At 39.8% G+C, this 15654-nt stretch overlaps 1 protein-coding gene across 9 annotated transcripts in view; it reads right to left on the bottom strand.

The window, feature by feature from the left end:
* ARHGAP10 (Rho GTPase activating protein 10) overlaps window positions 1-15654 on the bottom strand; it is a 266272-nt gene that overhangs the window by 161669 nt on the left and 88949 nt on the right. For all 9 annotated transcript variants that reach the window (XR_012158591.1, XR_012158590.1, XR_012158592.1 and 6 more), the window contains exons 2-4: window positions 14660-14755; window positions 14499-14560; window positions 3149-3220 (exon numbers count right to left, since the gene is read on the bottom strand). Coding sequence is in view for 6 of the 9 variants with exons in the window: in XM_073341321.1 (XP_073197422.1) it covers window positions 3149-3220; window positions 14499-14560; window positions 14660-14755 (230 nt within the window). In the remaining 3 variants the exon portion in view is untranslated. The remainder of the gene's footprint in view (window positions 1-3148; window positions 3221-14498; window positions 14561-14659; window positions 14756-15654) is intronic.

The following is a 15654-nucleotide window of genomic DNA, read 5'->3' as shown; positions in this document are numbered from 1 at the left end:
TCATGTAGTAATTTTTGTTGTCAGAAGGGGGTCACGGTGCAATGAAGTTTGAGAACCACTCATCTATTATATCAAAGACATATTGGTTATGATCTACTCACTGAAGTACTCACTACATTTTCTCTTACACTCTTTCTGCTTTGTTCTTAATGACACCAGATGATATTCTGTTCCTTGAGCTGAATGACTTTGAGGAAACCTTTGTCTTATTTGAAAAGGAACACTTTTAATCTGTTTAGGACCTGTTCACAAGCAAGGTTTTACAAAATGTAATGTTAATAAAAAACCTAGGTTAGACCTAGAATGTAGGTTTCCTATCTCATGGGGTTCTTTAAGCATACCACTATTCTAGACATCGTCCCTTTAATTAAACTCATCTAAAATTAAAGATGATGATGATGATGATGATGATGTGTTTGGGTCAATCAGATCCTTTACCAGAGTCAAGCCCAAACATGTAACTGAATTCTAAAGAGAGGAAGAAGCCAAAACCAAACTGATAAATTACTGAAGTGAAACAATATAATAAATGGTTTCAGCATCATTATAGACTATGTGAGATTAGCACATGGGAGGCCACGGAGGGGGAAAAGAAAGAGGATAAAGATGTCATTGTGTTTACATATTATATTAAAGTGAGTGCTTAAGAATTTGTGGTTTGCCAAAAAGATACTTCCTTCCCCATATGCACAACCCCACTGTACTCTGGTTAAATTCAGGCTGTTGTTGGGTTTTTTTTTTCAACTGTGATGCTGTTTAATATTAAGCAGCAGTAATTTAAGGTGAACTAAACATTCAGTGTTTGCTTTTTGTAGTGAGCATGTGCATTTTTCCTACAGCAAATATACTTACTGTTCTAGATTCAGACGTAACAGTTCTAACTGTACTTGGAGATGTTGATACTATGCAATGTTATCTTTCCAATACCATAGCTAATGTTTCAGTGCTTCCATTATACTGGATATTTTTTAAAAATTCCTGAAAAGTATTCTTCAGATCTCCATAAAACTGCTTTAAGCTTAAAATTTAGCACTATTCAGTACTTAATATAGAAGATGTTTTGTTCTAAATATATTTAAAATTCTAGATCAAGAGGCCAAATCCTGAAGTTCCTACAATTTTTATTTTGTCCTTACACTGGTAAAACTATTTAAAGTCAATGTGAGGTTTGCCTAAATAAGGACTGCACAAAAATGGAGTAAAAGCCTAAAACTTGGCCCAAGGTAATCTATGTTGCTATTATGCTTTTGGAGAAATTACCCTTTTGATAATGTTAAGAGACCCAGGTTTCAATTCCCTTGAAGAAAGCCTTTTTGTGTTTATAGATACAGTTCATATATTTATCATGACCTTGAACTTATACAGAGCTTTTCATCCAAAAAAAATCCTGAAGCATTTCTCAAATCTTATGTACTGGGATCCTTTTGGCCACAACTGAAGTCCAGCCACTTCCAGGATGGAACATGTTCTCTGTTTAACAGTGCACAGTAATACTGTAGAGGTTGAGACAGGAAGTGAGGAATGATGTATCCAAATGAAATTGTATTGAGAAATTCAGGGGGGCAGAATGCAGTTACCCAGTTGACAGGACAGAAGGGTGAAACACTGGTGAAAAGTGCCATGGGATTTTTAATGATTTTTAATTCATAAATGATAACGAGCTCTCATCTAAAAGACAGCAATACCCTTTGGCAGTCAGGGGCTAACTATGGGACCACTAACTTCTTGTTGTTTTTTTGCCTTAGAAGAGGCCCAATTACTGAGACAACTTTTAAAATATGCTAGACAAAAACCCTTCGAAGCTTGTGAGCTCTGACAAAACTCTCATGGCCCCAGAAGATTAAGCGAAGGTGGAACTGATGTTCTGTTTTAATTGTTTACGATCCAAGATAGAACATTTTCCCCTCGTGTACCATGAAGAGGTATTCTTGTTCTGAGTTTAAAGTGAATCAGGAAGCAACATTTAGAGACTCAATAAAAGAGAAAAAGCTCTTCACTCTGGTGCTGAACAGAGTGGAATTTTACCTTCCTGATGGAAAAATTCAGCAACCAAAGTTCAGTCAGGAGGAAACGGACCTATTGTATTACAGAAGCACTAACTTTTGGCTGGTGAGATTTTGGCTCAGGAGGGGTTTTTACAGACAATTTGGCTTCTTGCAAGTTCTTGCATTTTGCTGCAATTGCTGTAGAAGAAAAAGTTTTAGAAGTGTTTTCGGTATTAGAAACTATTTCGAAAATTCACCATGCCTGTGTTCCTGGTAAGGGAGATTTAAGCATTTTAAACCTTAATTGAAATTTCCCTGTATTTTTTAGATACCACTTACAAGTGAAACCTCAAAAGGGTCAAGCTCTGACATCTGCAGACCGATTACACAGTTTATTAAGGTGAGTTTTGGAAATGTACACAGCGGAAGAGAGTGTTAAGGAGTTTCTCTTAGGGCTTTTTTGTTAGAGTTTAAAAACTGTCTTTAGGAGGAAAAGCTACAAGGAGGTAAACTCTGTATCTACTATTTCCATCTGTAAAGAATGTCTTTAAAGAATGGTTTAATAGTGTTCAGGCTTCATTATTGAAAATAAATATGATACAGACAGGAGAGACAGACATCCTTAATCACAAAGAATCACGAATTCTTTGGAGCAGGCTGAGACAAGCCAATCTCTAAACTACCCACCCTCCCAATCCATTACCCTAAACAATTTGGAATAATTTTATTTTTAATAAAGAGTTATCAGTTCTAATTTCAACAATGGGAAATATAAGAAGAAAGGGTATGAGGATAAATTCTTGAGGTAGTTAACATGTAGCAGGCTTTTAAATATGCAAGTAAGTGGACGTACAGCAGAAGATTATGGTCATCCATTAGCAACACGAGAATGCTCTTTGTGGCATTTCTTTTATCCAAGACAGAAAAGACAAGGGAGGGGGGAGGGGGAAGGAGAGAAAAGGACACATTCCTCCCCTCTCACGGCATATTTCCCATTCATTTCTGAACCAAGTTCCCAAAGAAAAAAATTGGCACATAAAAAAATATAAATACCAGCATTTCTCTGTGCGCTGCCAAATTGGTGTCATGAGGATACTTTGACCAAATAGAGAAATTAAACTCATCTCTTTAAAAAAGGGCAAACAAATAAATTTGAGACGAACCTTTACAGCTCCTAGCTGCTCCTTCCTAAATTTTTCCAAAGGTTTGATCAGAGTTTCGGTAACACTGAGTGCCTAGAGAAAGAAAAACAACAGAGAATATAGTGTGTTATCCACAGAGGAGAAAGGCTAGTCATTTATTTTACCCTCCCAACTGCAAATAGTACAAAAAATTAAAAGCTCCAGAGTATCATTTTCAAAAGCACTTAAATGAGATAGGAGCCTGAGCCCCATTTTCTAAACCCATATGGCTCCTAAATCACTTAAGAGCTTTTGAAAAAATTATTCCTCAGCTCATCTTGAAGCAGACATTAAAATATTTTCAAAGTTGAGCATCATGAACTATGCAAATACAATAGTGAAGGTTTGGCTGAGGTTTCCTCCAGTCTTTCTGAACAAGGCAACAGTCTCTTAACAATTGAGCTTTGTCCCATTCATTAACAAAACCTTTCATTGCATTTTTTCCTTATAAATGCCAACAATTTAATTTTACTTAGGGGCATCAGATCACGTTATTGCAACAAATGCAGAACTGAATAGCAAATACACTCTTCATATACCCGCCTGCCAATTAAGTCTTGCAATATATTTCTCATATACTGTACTAAGATTAATAGTACACAAAAAAACACCCTACATTAAAAGAAAATTATTTAGGTTGCAAAGTCATATTCTCAAAACTTAGGAAATGATAGATTTACAGTTGCCTTCATTTCATGTTCATCCTGCATGTTCATGCTGTGCACTGAAACACGGCAGTTTTTGCACAGGAACATCAAGCCCCAAACTCTGTCATCTCCCCCAAAAGTTGGATAAGCTCCTGCTCTACATGAGGTGGAAATGGCTGAAGTCAAGTGCTTGGAATGGGGGTGATGGGGAGGTTAAAGGGAGGGGGAGCCTGGCTCAGTCCACATCGTCACACACACTACAGATACTACAGCTGTTTCCAATGCAGCAGTGGCCATGTGGGCCTCACTCTTTAGAACATTCATGTCTTTAGTTATTTTGACAGACTGCTAACATTTTTCTGAGAAATGAAAGCAGAGAAAAGAAATGGCAATTTTAACACTTTATAACCGGGTGAACCCTAAAATTAATATCATGGGACAAGCAAAAGGCAAGTCTCTAGCCTCAAGGCTCTGTCCCTGCAGAATATTAAAGGCCTGCTGTTTACAATGGAGGTGCGAGAGCTTCTCATAAAAGCCCTACAAAACTTCTATAATGGAAAATGTTAGGCAACCTAAATGTAAAGCTTGCTACAAACTCTCTCTAGAATTCCAAAGTGAGGGAGCAAGACAGAAGTTCAGCTCTCCCACATACACACACAGTCTGGAGCAACCCAGCACCAGACTTGGGGAAGTGGGCTCCCCAGTCATCCCCTGAAGCTCAGTGCTTGCCAGGAAGACAATACACCATGATGAGGGAGTACTGTGTACAGACGATTGTGAGGTAGCTAAGGAGCTCTCATAGGTTCAAATAAACTTCAAATGAGCAGCTAAACACTATTCACCAATAGTAAGATCGTAAAATATAAGGATATTAAATAATAAAAGTCAAAACTGAGGTGCAGCAACTTGTTGCAGCAAAGGAGAATTATAATTATCAAAACTGATTAGGAACTTCAAACAAACAGGTGAGTAAACAGTTAACTGGCCTCATGACATTTTCAACAGTTCAATTAAAACAGCTCTGAGCCAAGCCCAGCATTCGTTGGAATAAGGGTTTCACATTGTAAAAGAAAGGACACAATGAAATACTTATAATTTACCCATGTTGGTCGGGTATGGAAAGTAAAGTACTTGTAAAGGAAATTGATCTCTGATGATTTTTTTCTATATTTTTTAAAATAGCGTTTCCCTTGTCCTTCATGATAAGAAGGCTTTCCTTATCCTCTACATGGCAAGAAGAATTTTACCCTCATTTAATTGCATATATCAATCATTACCCAATCGCACAGAACTGAAGGTTAATTTGCAGAAAGGGGACATGGTTACACTGCCGCCCTGCTGCCACCCTACCTCCCACCCCTACCCCAAAAAAGTATATGGACAATGGGTGACATTTTTTAAATAAAAACAAGTGCCAACAAAGATAGATCTATGAAGAAAGGATCTGCACTATCAAAAAACACGAGGAACGTAGAGCAAGGAGAAATACTCAGTATATTCTTATAGGAGAAGATACTGCTCACCTACAAGAAAGCTAATTTACCTGCAATTGCAGTTCTCTGACAGTACAAACTGTACAAGAGTCATATTCTTAGGTCAACACTTCCAGTGTAAAGGCAGCTGGTAAATCCTATAGATTTAGAGCTTAAAGGAAAGCTCTGTCCCTCCTAAAGTTTCTATTGCTTCACATGCTAGTTTGCTGAATGACATTTCCTTGGAAAACCATATCTGACTGAACACTTTCATTTTATATCTTGGACAATCCACCTCCAATGTTATAAGACAGTACGGCTAAATTCTTGGACAGTTTTCTTGCAAGGTATTAATCTTACCCTTGCTGCATGAGTCTAATTTAACTGTCTTAGAGTTATAAGAACACGATCTGAGTTGAATATGCCCAATGCCCCTTCTATGTACCATAAGTGTGGTAGACTCTCTCTCTAATTAGCCATCTTTCAGCTGTGATATTTTTATGTTGAAACTGGAGCACTAGTGCTTGCTCGACACTGCCATTTAAAACCTGTACTCTGCCATGTCCCCTTGCAAAAACCTCTGGCTAATGCTCCCTACTCCACAGACATCTCTAGAGCTCTTTAGTTTTGAATTTCTACCTGCCACACACTGGGAATATGAACCAGGAGTGGGTCTATTAAAACTGGGTTCTTTAGACTAGAGGACATTTAACAAGCAGCTCCCTGCTCTTCCATACTCTGATGTTTTAAGTTTGTACAAGAAATCTACAAGTAAGATATACAAGAGAAAGGAGACCAGACATCCCTTCCTGGCTCACTAGAACATTTGACAATAAGCAGTATAAATTATTGGATTGTATCAAAGTGAAACATAAGCCAGTCCTGAGACGATATAATTTCATTCCTTTTATCAGAGATCACAGCCTAACTGAAGTGAGTTAACCAATCTCCTAATGTTTTTTTTTTTTTTAAAGTTCAAGAAACTACCAAAGCGGTTTGATAAGGGGAACTGTTTCTAAATCAACCCTACATGGAATTACATGCTTTGGTCCAATCACACTCCCATGGGCTAAAATGGAAGCAGGATCAGGTTTTGCACATTTAACATTCTGAAAAGCAAGACCCTTGGCATAGAGAAAAAATGCTGGCAGCATGTTCTTGGGTCCTCATTTCAGTTTTAATTTATTTTCTAGTCAGTGGAAGGTTATGATCTGGTCCAAAAGACACTCAGAGATGTCTCCAATGACTTATATGCTGCTCTGTGTTTCACTCTGGAAGAACACTTTGCATCCATTTTATTGGCAAAGGGACTGTGGGTCTCACAAAGTTAGTAACCTAATATCAGCCGAGAGGACAAAAATGCAACAATATTTCATGAAGTCCTTCTTCTAAAAAGGGAAGACAAGTGAAGGAGGTGATTTTCAATGGAATGGTATTAAGAAGGCCATGGACAATTTCTTTGGAAGCTTTCACTTTTTAAGAAGTATCTTCTACAAAACTGGTTATGAACAGAAATATTTTCAATTACACCGCAACAGGAATCAGGGAAGATGGGGATTCAAAGAGTCTAAGATACTATTAGCTTTGCAAGCAAAAATATTCAGTGTTTCCAGCTGGGAAGGGGAAGAGTTGGAGGAAAAATATCCCTTCCAAAAACCAGTTTCCAAATGGAAAATGTAGGATGTGAGAAATAGACAGTGAAGTGAATCAGAAAACAGGTCTAGATCTTAGGAAATAGAGAATCCTCTGAAGTTTGCCCTTTCAGTCAGCAACTAGTTTTTCCTTGTTCTCAAAAATGTAATATACTTGAGTCAGACAGTATTATGGAACTCATTTCTCCTGTTTAGTATAAAATTAATCAGGGGATGAAACGGCTGCACTGAAAAGCAAGGAATCCAAGTGCCAGTGACAGCTGCAGTGTTTATGATCCAACATTTCAATTCTTATCAGTTTACTCCTTTTCCACAGAACTTAATAAAAACACCACTAACTACCAGCAAACCAGCTAATACCAAGTTTTAATTTTAAATGAAAAACAGAACCAGTCAGCTAAAGGTTAGGACTGAAACTCTTTAGTAAATGTAAGTCTCGGGCTATGTAGAACTGATCAATTAAATTGTTTTTAATTGTTCACTTTATTAATATAACTTCATAAGCAAAGTTTTATGAAAGAAACAACATTCATTCATAAAACCGGTTACCCCAATAACTGGCTAATAGAGTTTCACTTTCAATCCAATTGCTGCTTAAATCGCTGAAACTTACACTGTTTCAACATTGTAACTTCTGCTCACTGCTTGTCATTCATTATACTTGTCTATATTGTAACTTCTGTTCCCTGTTTGCCATTCCTTACACTTGTCCATACTGTAACTCAAACTCCATTTTAACTTGTCCCAAACTCCATTTTAAAATGCTCACTCCATTTTGTAAAAGCTTGCTGCAACCTTCATTTTTGTAAAACCCTGCTGTAATCTTATTAGTTTAGTTTAGAAGTGTGAATGAGGCATGTATGGATGATGGAATCAACCTCCAACCCCAGCCTGTCCTTATGAAATAAAGTGTAAACACCCAAGGCTGAAGATGCAGACAACAGCCCTGACAAAGTCAGAGGAGTCCACCCTCCAAAGAAAAGAACAAAAGTACAATTGAAGAAATATCAAAGCCAGGTCCTAGGCTGAAAGTCATGTCTGCAAGTGACAGGTGATCAATGACGCTGAAGCCAGAGGCAGCCTGACACAGCAAGACCCATAGACTCTGGATTCAAACTGAAGCCTATAAAAAGGAGGGGTGAGATGGAAGACTTTGAAGGGTAACTTTCTGCTGCCAGCATGAAAGGGCATCGGTGTATGCCCAACAGAGACCCAGATCTTCCTTGTGCCCGGCTTTTCTGGCTAGTTAGCCGCCACAAGCTATGAACCCAAGCCACAAACTCAAGCTACATTCAGGACTGGTAACTATACAGCAGCTGCAGAATGTGTGTGTGTGTATGTACGAATGTGACACTGAATAAAATGTTATAGATATAACTGACTGCCTCCTAGGATTCTTTCTGTATTCACAATAAATGTGACATTTTGTCTTATCCCCTTTAATAAGATCCTGCTGGCTTTTATTTTATTGGTATAACAGCTAGGCACCCAAAGGGGCCTGATTTCAGAAAATGTTGGACTCTTTAAGGTGTCTCATTGTGGGCAACCACAAAGTCACTATTCACTTTCCGAACATCTTGGCCTAGGGATTGGCAGAGATCAGATTCTCAGTAAAGCTAACATCACCAGGGAGTGGGGGTGGTGCATGGGACAGAAGAGTAAAGTGTTTAAGGTTTGTGCATTTCTATATTATATATACACAAATACACACACAACTGTACATATGCACATATATACTTTACACAAAAAAAATGTTAAAACAACTTTAAAGTTGCAAAGTCAAGCACTCAGAAGTTGAGATAATGCCAGAATTGTGCGTTATTTCAGCCCCCTTGTTTGTATGCATTATGATATAGTCTCCAATTACATCATCAAATACGATCCCTCCCACCCCCGGACCCATCTGACTCAGGGCACAGGATGGATGGTCCTCACTTAACAAGCAGGTTTTAAATATTTTGTTTTCTCCTCATTGATCAGTGTGTGCCTCCTCCCTTAATCACTGCAAACTATTCAAACCCTGCTCTGAAGACATAATTATTAAATTTTGTCAGAGGCCTTCCTATGGTGCTCATTACTATAGCATCAGAGTGTAGAACATATTTATTTTTACAACACCCCTGTGCAATAAGGAGTGAGGGCTGGGACAGAGAGAGATTAAGGTCTAAAGCATCCACTAATTTCAGATGACTAGGACCTGATTTTTCAAAGTACATAGCATTATATAGTAGTTTGTATAACCAAAGCACAGCTCCCGTTAACTTCACTTGCAGCTGTGAATGCCTAGCACTTCTGCAAATCAGACCCCATATTGAGTCTGGCCCCCAGAAAATGAGGTATATTCAGTTAAGAACTATATGTGAAAAGTTTAGTTTTAGTGACTTCCTCAACCATGAGACCCTCCTCTTTGTTCCTGCAATCCCCTGCCTCATTCACCACACAACTTCTAACTGTTGCAACAAATGAGTTCTACAGACAAGTCTCCTTCACTACACAGCCCTGATTCATACCCAGAGCAGATCCATCCTCAATGAGGTGAGGGTTCTGTGGGAAAAACTAGTATACAATCATGTAATTAAAGACATATATGCAAAGGAGCTGAGTTTGTCATCCTCCTGCCCCAGACTCATCATCCCAGTCCCATTCTCTTCCCCTACCCAGTTCCAGTTTCCACTCCTGGGGTTTTTCTCCTAACCCTTATCTCCTTGGCCAGCCAGACCTACTCTCCTCCAGACTCCCCATCTCACCTTCACCACACACTCAATCCCAGTAGCTTTGCCCAGCCATAACCAGTTCCCCCCTCCCATGTCCTCATCCTATCAGTCTGTCTCCTCCCTTTGGCCTACAGTCACCCTCACACTCACTGCCTGCTCCACCCCAGCCTCCCTCCCTGGGCTCCTCAGCCAATCTCCGTGTCCCATCCCCCTCCCCAAAGACTCATTAGCCCAGTCTCTTTGACCCAGGCTTCTCCTCTCCCCATCACCCCCATCCAAGTCTCCAAAAGCACATCCCTGACATGAAGGCCCCACACTACCAAATTGAGTCCCCGCTGGAAGGCAAGGGGAAGCTGGAGCTTCTCAAAGAAAACGTTGTCAAACATTTCACATTGGCAAAACACATTTTTCCCTAGCCTCGGTCTCAAACGCAGCTGAACAGTTTTGGCCGAAATTGTCCAAAAAAATTCAGTGTGAGGCAGACACACACTAATCATTTGGGCTGAAGTTTTCTGTGCTGTTTGGCAAAGGTTATAAGCAACTGAAAACAAGGTGTTGTAAGGGGAAGCAATAGCCAACCTTAATTACAGGTGGTGCTATCAGCCCAACCAAAAATATACACACTTACCTATGTTCCTACATGCATGTATTTGAAGGTACATACACTATTGAGAGAACGGACAAGGTTCTGAGGTGCAGCACTGAACTCGCAGCCAAGGGTTACGGGGTGGCCAAGGTGGCTTTAAGTCACCCTGAGAGCTTGATTAAATTACAGCACCCTCCCTGGCTGCCCTACAGACTGCAGAGATGTGTGCTCTGGTCCTGTTTGCAACATCATTGCCAGTCCTTAGCCACATCTCCCATCACCAGCATCCGTGTGCAGGTCCTTAGAAGACAACTTCATGACTGTCGTCTGCAACCCTGCACTAAGGGAAGCCCTCCTCTGGCCACAACCAGGGCTTCTGGGAGCCCTTTATACCACTCCAGCCCTTTCATGTGGCATAAAGATGCCACAACAAGAGTAAGGATCTCACGCTTAGAGACAAAATAAATTAAATTCAAAACATGGGCAGAAAATACTCCACAATTTACACACCTTGTTATTTTTCAAATATTTTCAATTTCAGGCCAATTTTAAAAAATGTTAAAGCTCTAACTCCCTAAGATATAGGATCTACAGTGGAAATAGTAACTAACTATCAATCCTAGAGTTAGGATCTATCATACCTAAAGTAAGTTGACTGGAAACAAGATTCTAAAGTAAATTTTAAGTTAACTAAAAAGAAAGTTTTCCATTAATGGCTGACGACGACTCAGAGTGACTACAGTTCTCTAATTAAACTAGAATATTTTTGTAATGCCGAATCAGTTAGACATGACTTCTGGTATTCCACTCATCCTTAATATAACAAACATTTCCAGAATGGCCTCCAGAGGCAAGTATCCTGCTTCATATTTGCCTCAGGGAATTCCACTAAGTTACAGTGTTATGGAAAAGTTCAATTTGTTTTATGTGGGCCACTCTATAATTCAACTGAATTCTTGAGTTAATTCGGGATTTTCTTTTCATAAACCTCTAAATCCCTCAGTATTTAGAAACATGACCTTTGCAACCAATGCAAGTCCTTAAACTGAAAACAAAAATAAAACTGCTTGATTGCAGCTATTAAATATCCAACCCATGCCAGATCAACATGGTAGCAGACCAAATGAGTACGCTTGTGATGGACAGTATGGAAAATTAAGATTCACATCTACACATGTTGCAAATGCCTTTGAAAACTCTGTAAAATATACTTGAAAAACCTTTTAATCCAAGTCTGGAATTCAAAGTCTGAAATAACTGCATTTACCATATGGATATTAAAATCATTTTTGCATTCGCTGAATACACAAAATTAAATTTTAAAAAACAGCAACCTATTAAGTGTACATGTGTGTCAGTAATTAAGCAAAAGGAATTCATACAGTATATCTAATCTGTAACTGTATTTCTTATCTGCAATTCTCTCAACACAGTCACAGCCACTCTACCGGTCACAAGCCTCCACATTGCCTTTCAGGATAGCAAAGAAGAAGAAAAAAAGCCTGATAAGAGGATGCTGTTATGGGAGGAACTCCTTTGTGAAAGGCTTTGAAATGTGTAGCATAAACATTGCACCACAACTGAAAATCTTTATAGCTCTGGCGCCAAACGTTGTGGGTGCAGAGCATCCTAACATTCCACTGATTTCAACAGAACATCCATGTAACTTTGGCACGATTACACTGTTCATTGAGAAGCCAAAGAAAAGGAGTCAGATCAGCAGTCCATCTCTCCCCAACAACACACAAATTAATGTTTTCAGAAACTAATCCTCTTGGTTCTCTTTCCACTTGCTCACTATAATGGTGATACAGTTCTAAAATATTTGCTAGAGCAGGGGTGAGCAAACTACGGCCCGCAGGCTGCATCTGGCCCACCAGCCGTTTTAAGACAGCCCTCAAGCTCCTGTGGGGGAGCGGGGTCTGGGGCTTGCCCTGCTCCAGCCGGGGCACAGGGTCAGGGGCCACCCCACGTGGCTCCCGGAAGCCATGGCATGGCCCCCTTCCAGCTTCTACACGTTTCAGTGGCCCTGCTCCAATGGCCCCCTCTGCCTTCGGATGGGGCAGCGTGCAGAGCTCCTTGTCGTGCCTCCGTGTAGGAGCCGGGAAAGAAACGTGCCGCTGCTTCCGGGAACCACTTGAGGTAAGCACCACCTGGAGCCTGCAGCCCTGAGCCTCTCCCCACGCCCCAACCCCCTACCCCAGCCCTGATCCCCCTCCCACCCTCTGAACCCCTTGATCCCAGCTCGGAGCACCCTCCTGCACCCCAAACCCCTCATCCCCAGCCCCACCCCAGAGCCCACACCCCCCAGCCGAAGCCCTCACACCACTCCCCTACCACTCCACTACAGACTACCTTGAGTTAAATTAATCTTTTAAAAACACCATATTCCTTGCATAAAACAAGTAACAGTGAAATCTTACCAGTTACCATTAACTATCATCACCATTTATTTAATGGGGGCAATTACTAATAAGTACTGAACCTTAAAATCAAAATCTATGAGCAGAAAAGCCAGGCATTTAAAGTGGAATCTATATATCTTATGTTTTTCTAAAGCCCCTTTTACGGTAGCATTTAAGCACTGTTAAAAATTGTGAGCATAAAATCTCAAAGTAAGTCCTGTGAGACAAAATCAGCATTAATTCCACTGTGGTGGAGTCCCCTGTTCTTACCAGATTCATATGCTGTTCAGCTCTTGTCTTGGCGTGTCATACTCCCATGTATACGGGTAGTTGACAGGTCATCCTAGATCTCTCAACCATCCTACCCCACACACGAGATGGGGGAAAAAATTAGCAGTACAAAGCCTCCATTTTAATCATTCATCTATTGTATTAAACGGAAGAGATGCAAGTCAACAACCTGCATAGTCAAAAACCATGCCAATAAGCTTACTTGGTAAGCAAGGAGGCTACCTAAACAGAAGAACTGATGCGCGCTGTGCTAGAGTATATAAGTACTGATATAAGAAACCACATCTCAGGAAAAGTATTCAATCTCCATTTGGAATTAAATATTAGCTCCACGAGGAACTTTGTCATCAGATCTTTCACTGTCTGAACACATGCATTACATGATCTTTTCCATTCCCGTTAGTGTTTTCTATAAGGCAATCAGCATACAGTACATGTATAGTGTCAAATAACCTCCTTACCTGCAAACGGGCTGCATATGAAAAGAGGAAGTAACACCATAGCCATTGCACAACTGCAGTGTCCAGAGATTATACAGCCAAGAGTGTAATTTTCCTTAAAGATGTACTGAAAGCCAATCCCAACATCTTGCTGCACAGCACAACTATAATGGAACAAGTTCATCAACTGAAGGCAAAGACCAAGCTATGCCCCTCACTTCTACCCACCAAAAGTTCTGCCTCCGATCATGGAACAAATCTGGTTATTAAACTCCCTTTCTTCTCTGCTTTTCCACACTTGTTTTTAATTTATCCTTTTCTTTAGGCAGTGCCATGCCATTTTCCTTTTGTTCTCATCCTGTCTATGCACAAGGAACAGCAGAGTATAGAGGCTTTTTTTTTATCATGGGCCCTCCAATTTAGCATCTCCGTGTCAGGCAATCCCTCTGCCATAACACATGTTCAATACATAATGCAGCGTCCCTAGGCAATTCAGAGGAAGAACTGCCTGCTCACTGCCCACTGACCCTAACTCTGCCAGAAGACCTGGCTCCAAGCTGGGACAGAATGGCAGAGCCTCACATTTTTCCACCCTGAGAAACCATGACTGCCCCTGGACATGCTATTGCCAGAAACAAAATAGGGACATTAAAACTGGAGACACAGGCAGGAGAGAACTGAACTGCTGAACTTGTTTCAGTGCTGAATATAGAGCATTTGGCAGGCTTTGAGCAAAATGGCTAAGGTTTGTGTTTTGGAGCTATAGTGGTCCTGGGTTCAATCCCTGATGATCACCCAACCATGGCGTTGTTACAGGTGGTCTCACAAATTTTGCATTTTTTGTTTTTTAGTATAATATGCAAACAATGTTACATAAGTGTATGTTTTTGCATTTAATCTGTTACTACAATTCTGGGCCAGTTCCTTGTCATTGTCTTCATTATCAAAGCCGTTTCCTTTCGTGAGAAGAAACTGCAACCTGTAAATCCAGATTAGTGAAAAAGAGATTGCACAATAATAAATCACTGATGCTAACACTTTGCTGATTAATACAGTGGCAAACAATGCTAATTTGCTCTTATCTTAATCCTTTTAACAATTTGTTTACAGTAAGTTGCAACTCACCAAGATTTCTCTTTGCTCTTCCAGATTTTTTAAGAAATTTGAGAACTCATGCAGGGATGCATCTGTAACACCAAAAAAGAAAAAAGGAAATAATGGAATAGGAGTGCATAACAAAACCAGTAATGCACACGCACGTGCGCGCACACAGAGCTCTTACATACCTATACATCTTTCATCATCTGTCTCTGCATCCCCAATGAATTCAAATTTAAAATCCCTCAGAGAGTGGGCAAACTTTCTTTGGGCTGCTGAAAGGTCTGCAAGGCAAACAACAAGGATTTAAAACTATATTTGTCTTTAATTCAAACAAAAGCCTTTAGCAACTTGAAAGTCATGTGAATTTGATATTCGGGAAATGTGTAATTTTTTATATCTTTCAATAGACTTCAGCAATTTCTTGTCCTATACTCAAGTTCCACAGCTATGCAATTCTTAAATTCCATTTAAAAAGACAAATGCATTGCACTGCTAATATTTTGTACAGAAATAATTCCGACTTCCCTAGCCAGTTTCTCACTGCTGCTTTTATTGATAGTATTTGACTACTATTGGCACAAAACTGCTCTTGCTTTGGGCAGACTACTTCCTTCCTTCAAGAAGCTACCAGATATATTAACTAGCCAAAATTCTGCTCTCAGTTACAATATCACGTTATAAACTATTATGAAGATTTCTAATATTGAAGTTGACATCAAAACATACACTTGTCTCCTGTAATGTCTGATTACAGTACATGAGAGAGTTTGGAATGTCATTGACCCTAAAAGGCAGGTCTCAGTGGAGAAAAGGATGAAAGTCCCCATACGCTCTTAACTTGCAGTAAAGATTCTCCTTACATCTTCATACTTGGCCAATATTAAGAACAATTTGATATATTTAGTTAATCTTTTAGCTATCTCATGCAATTCAGAAGGGCTAGGAGTAACTATTATAAAACACACTGTGTAAACATTTTATTCTCTGGGTTAGCTGGAGCTGAAACAACACAAACTGTTTACACACCCTTTTAGCAGATACTGTTTCCAGTCTGCTGTATGTTTTTCCCAATTTCATAGATAAGGATATATCGGACTCGAAATGCTACATTGCACTGTGTGGTGCCAACTAATTAAAGGGATACTATCCAATTCCTATTCACCCTAGCAGGACACAGACA

This window comes from Lepidochelys kempii, chromosome 4 (assembly GCF_965140265.1).
Source record: "Lepidochelys kempii isolate rLepKem1 chromosome 4, rLepKem1.hap2, whole genome shotgun sequence".
Lineage (NCBI taxonomy): Eukaryota > Metazoa > Chordata > Testudines > Cheloniidae > Lepidochelys > Lepidochelys kempii.
The sequence above is the reverse complement of the archived record's forward strand: the minus strand, read 5'-3'. Positions and strand labels throughout refer to the sequence as shown.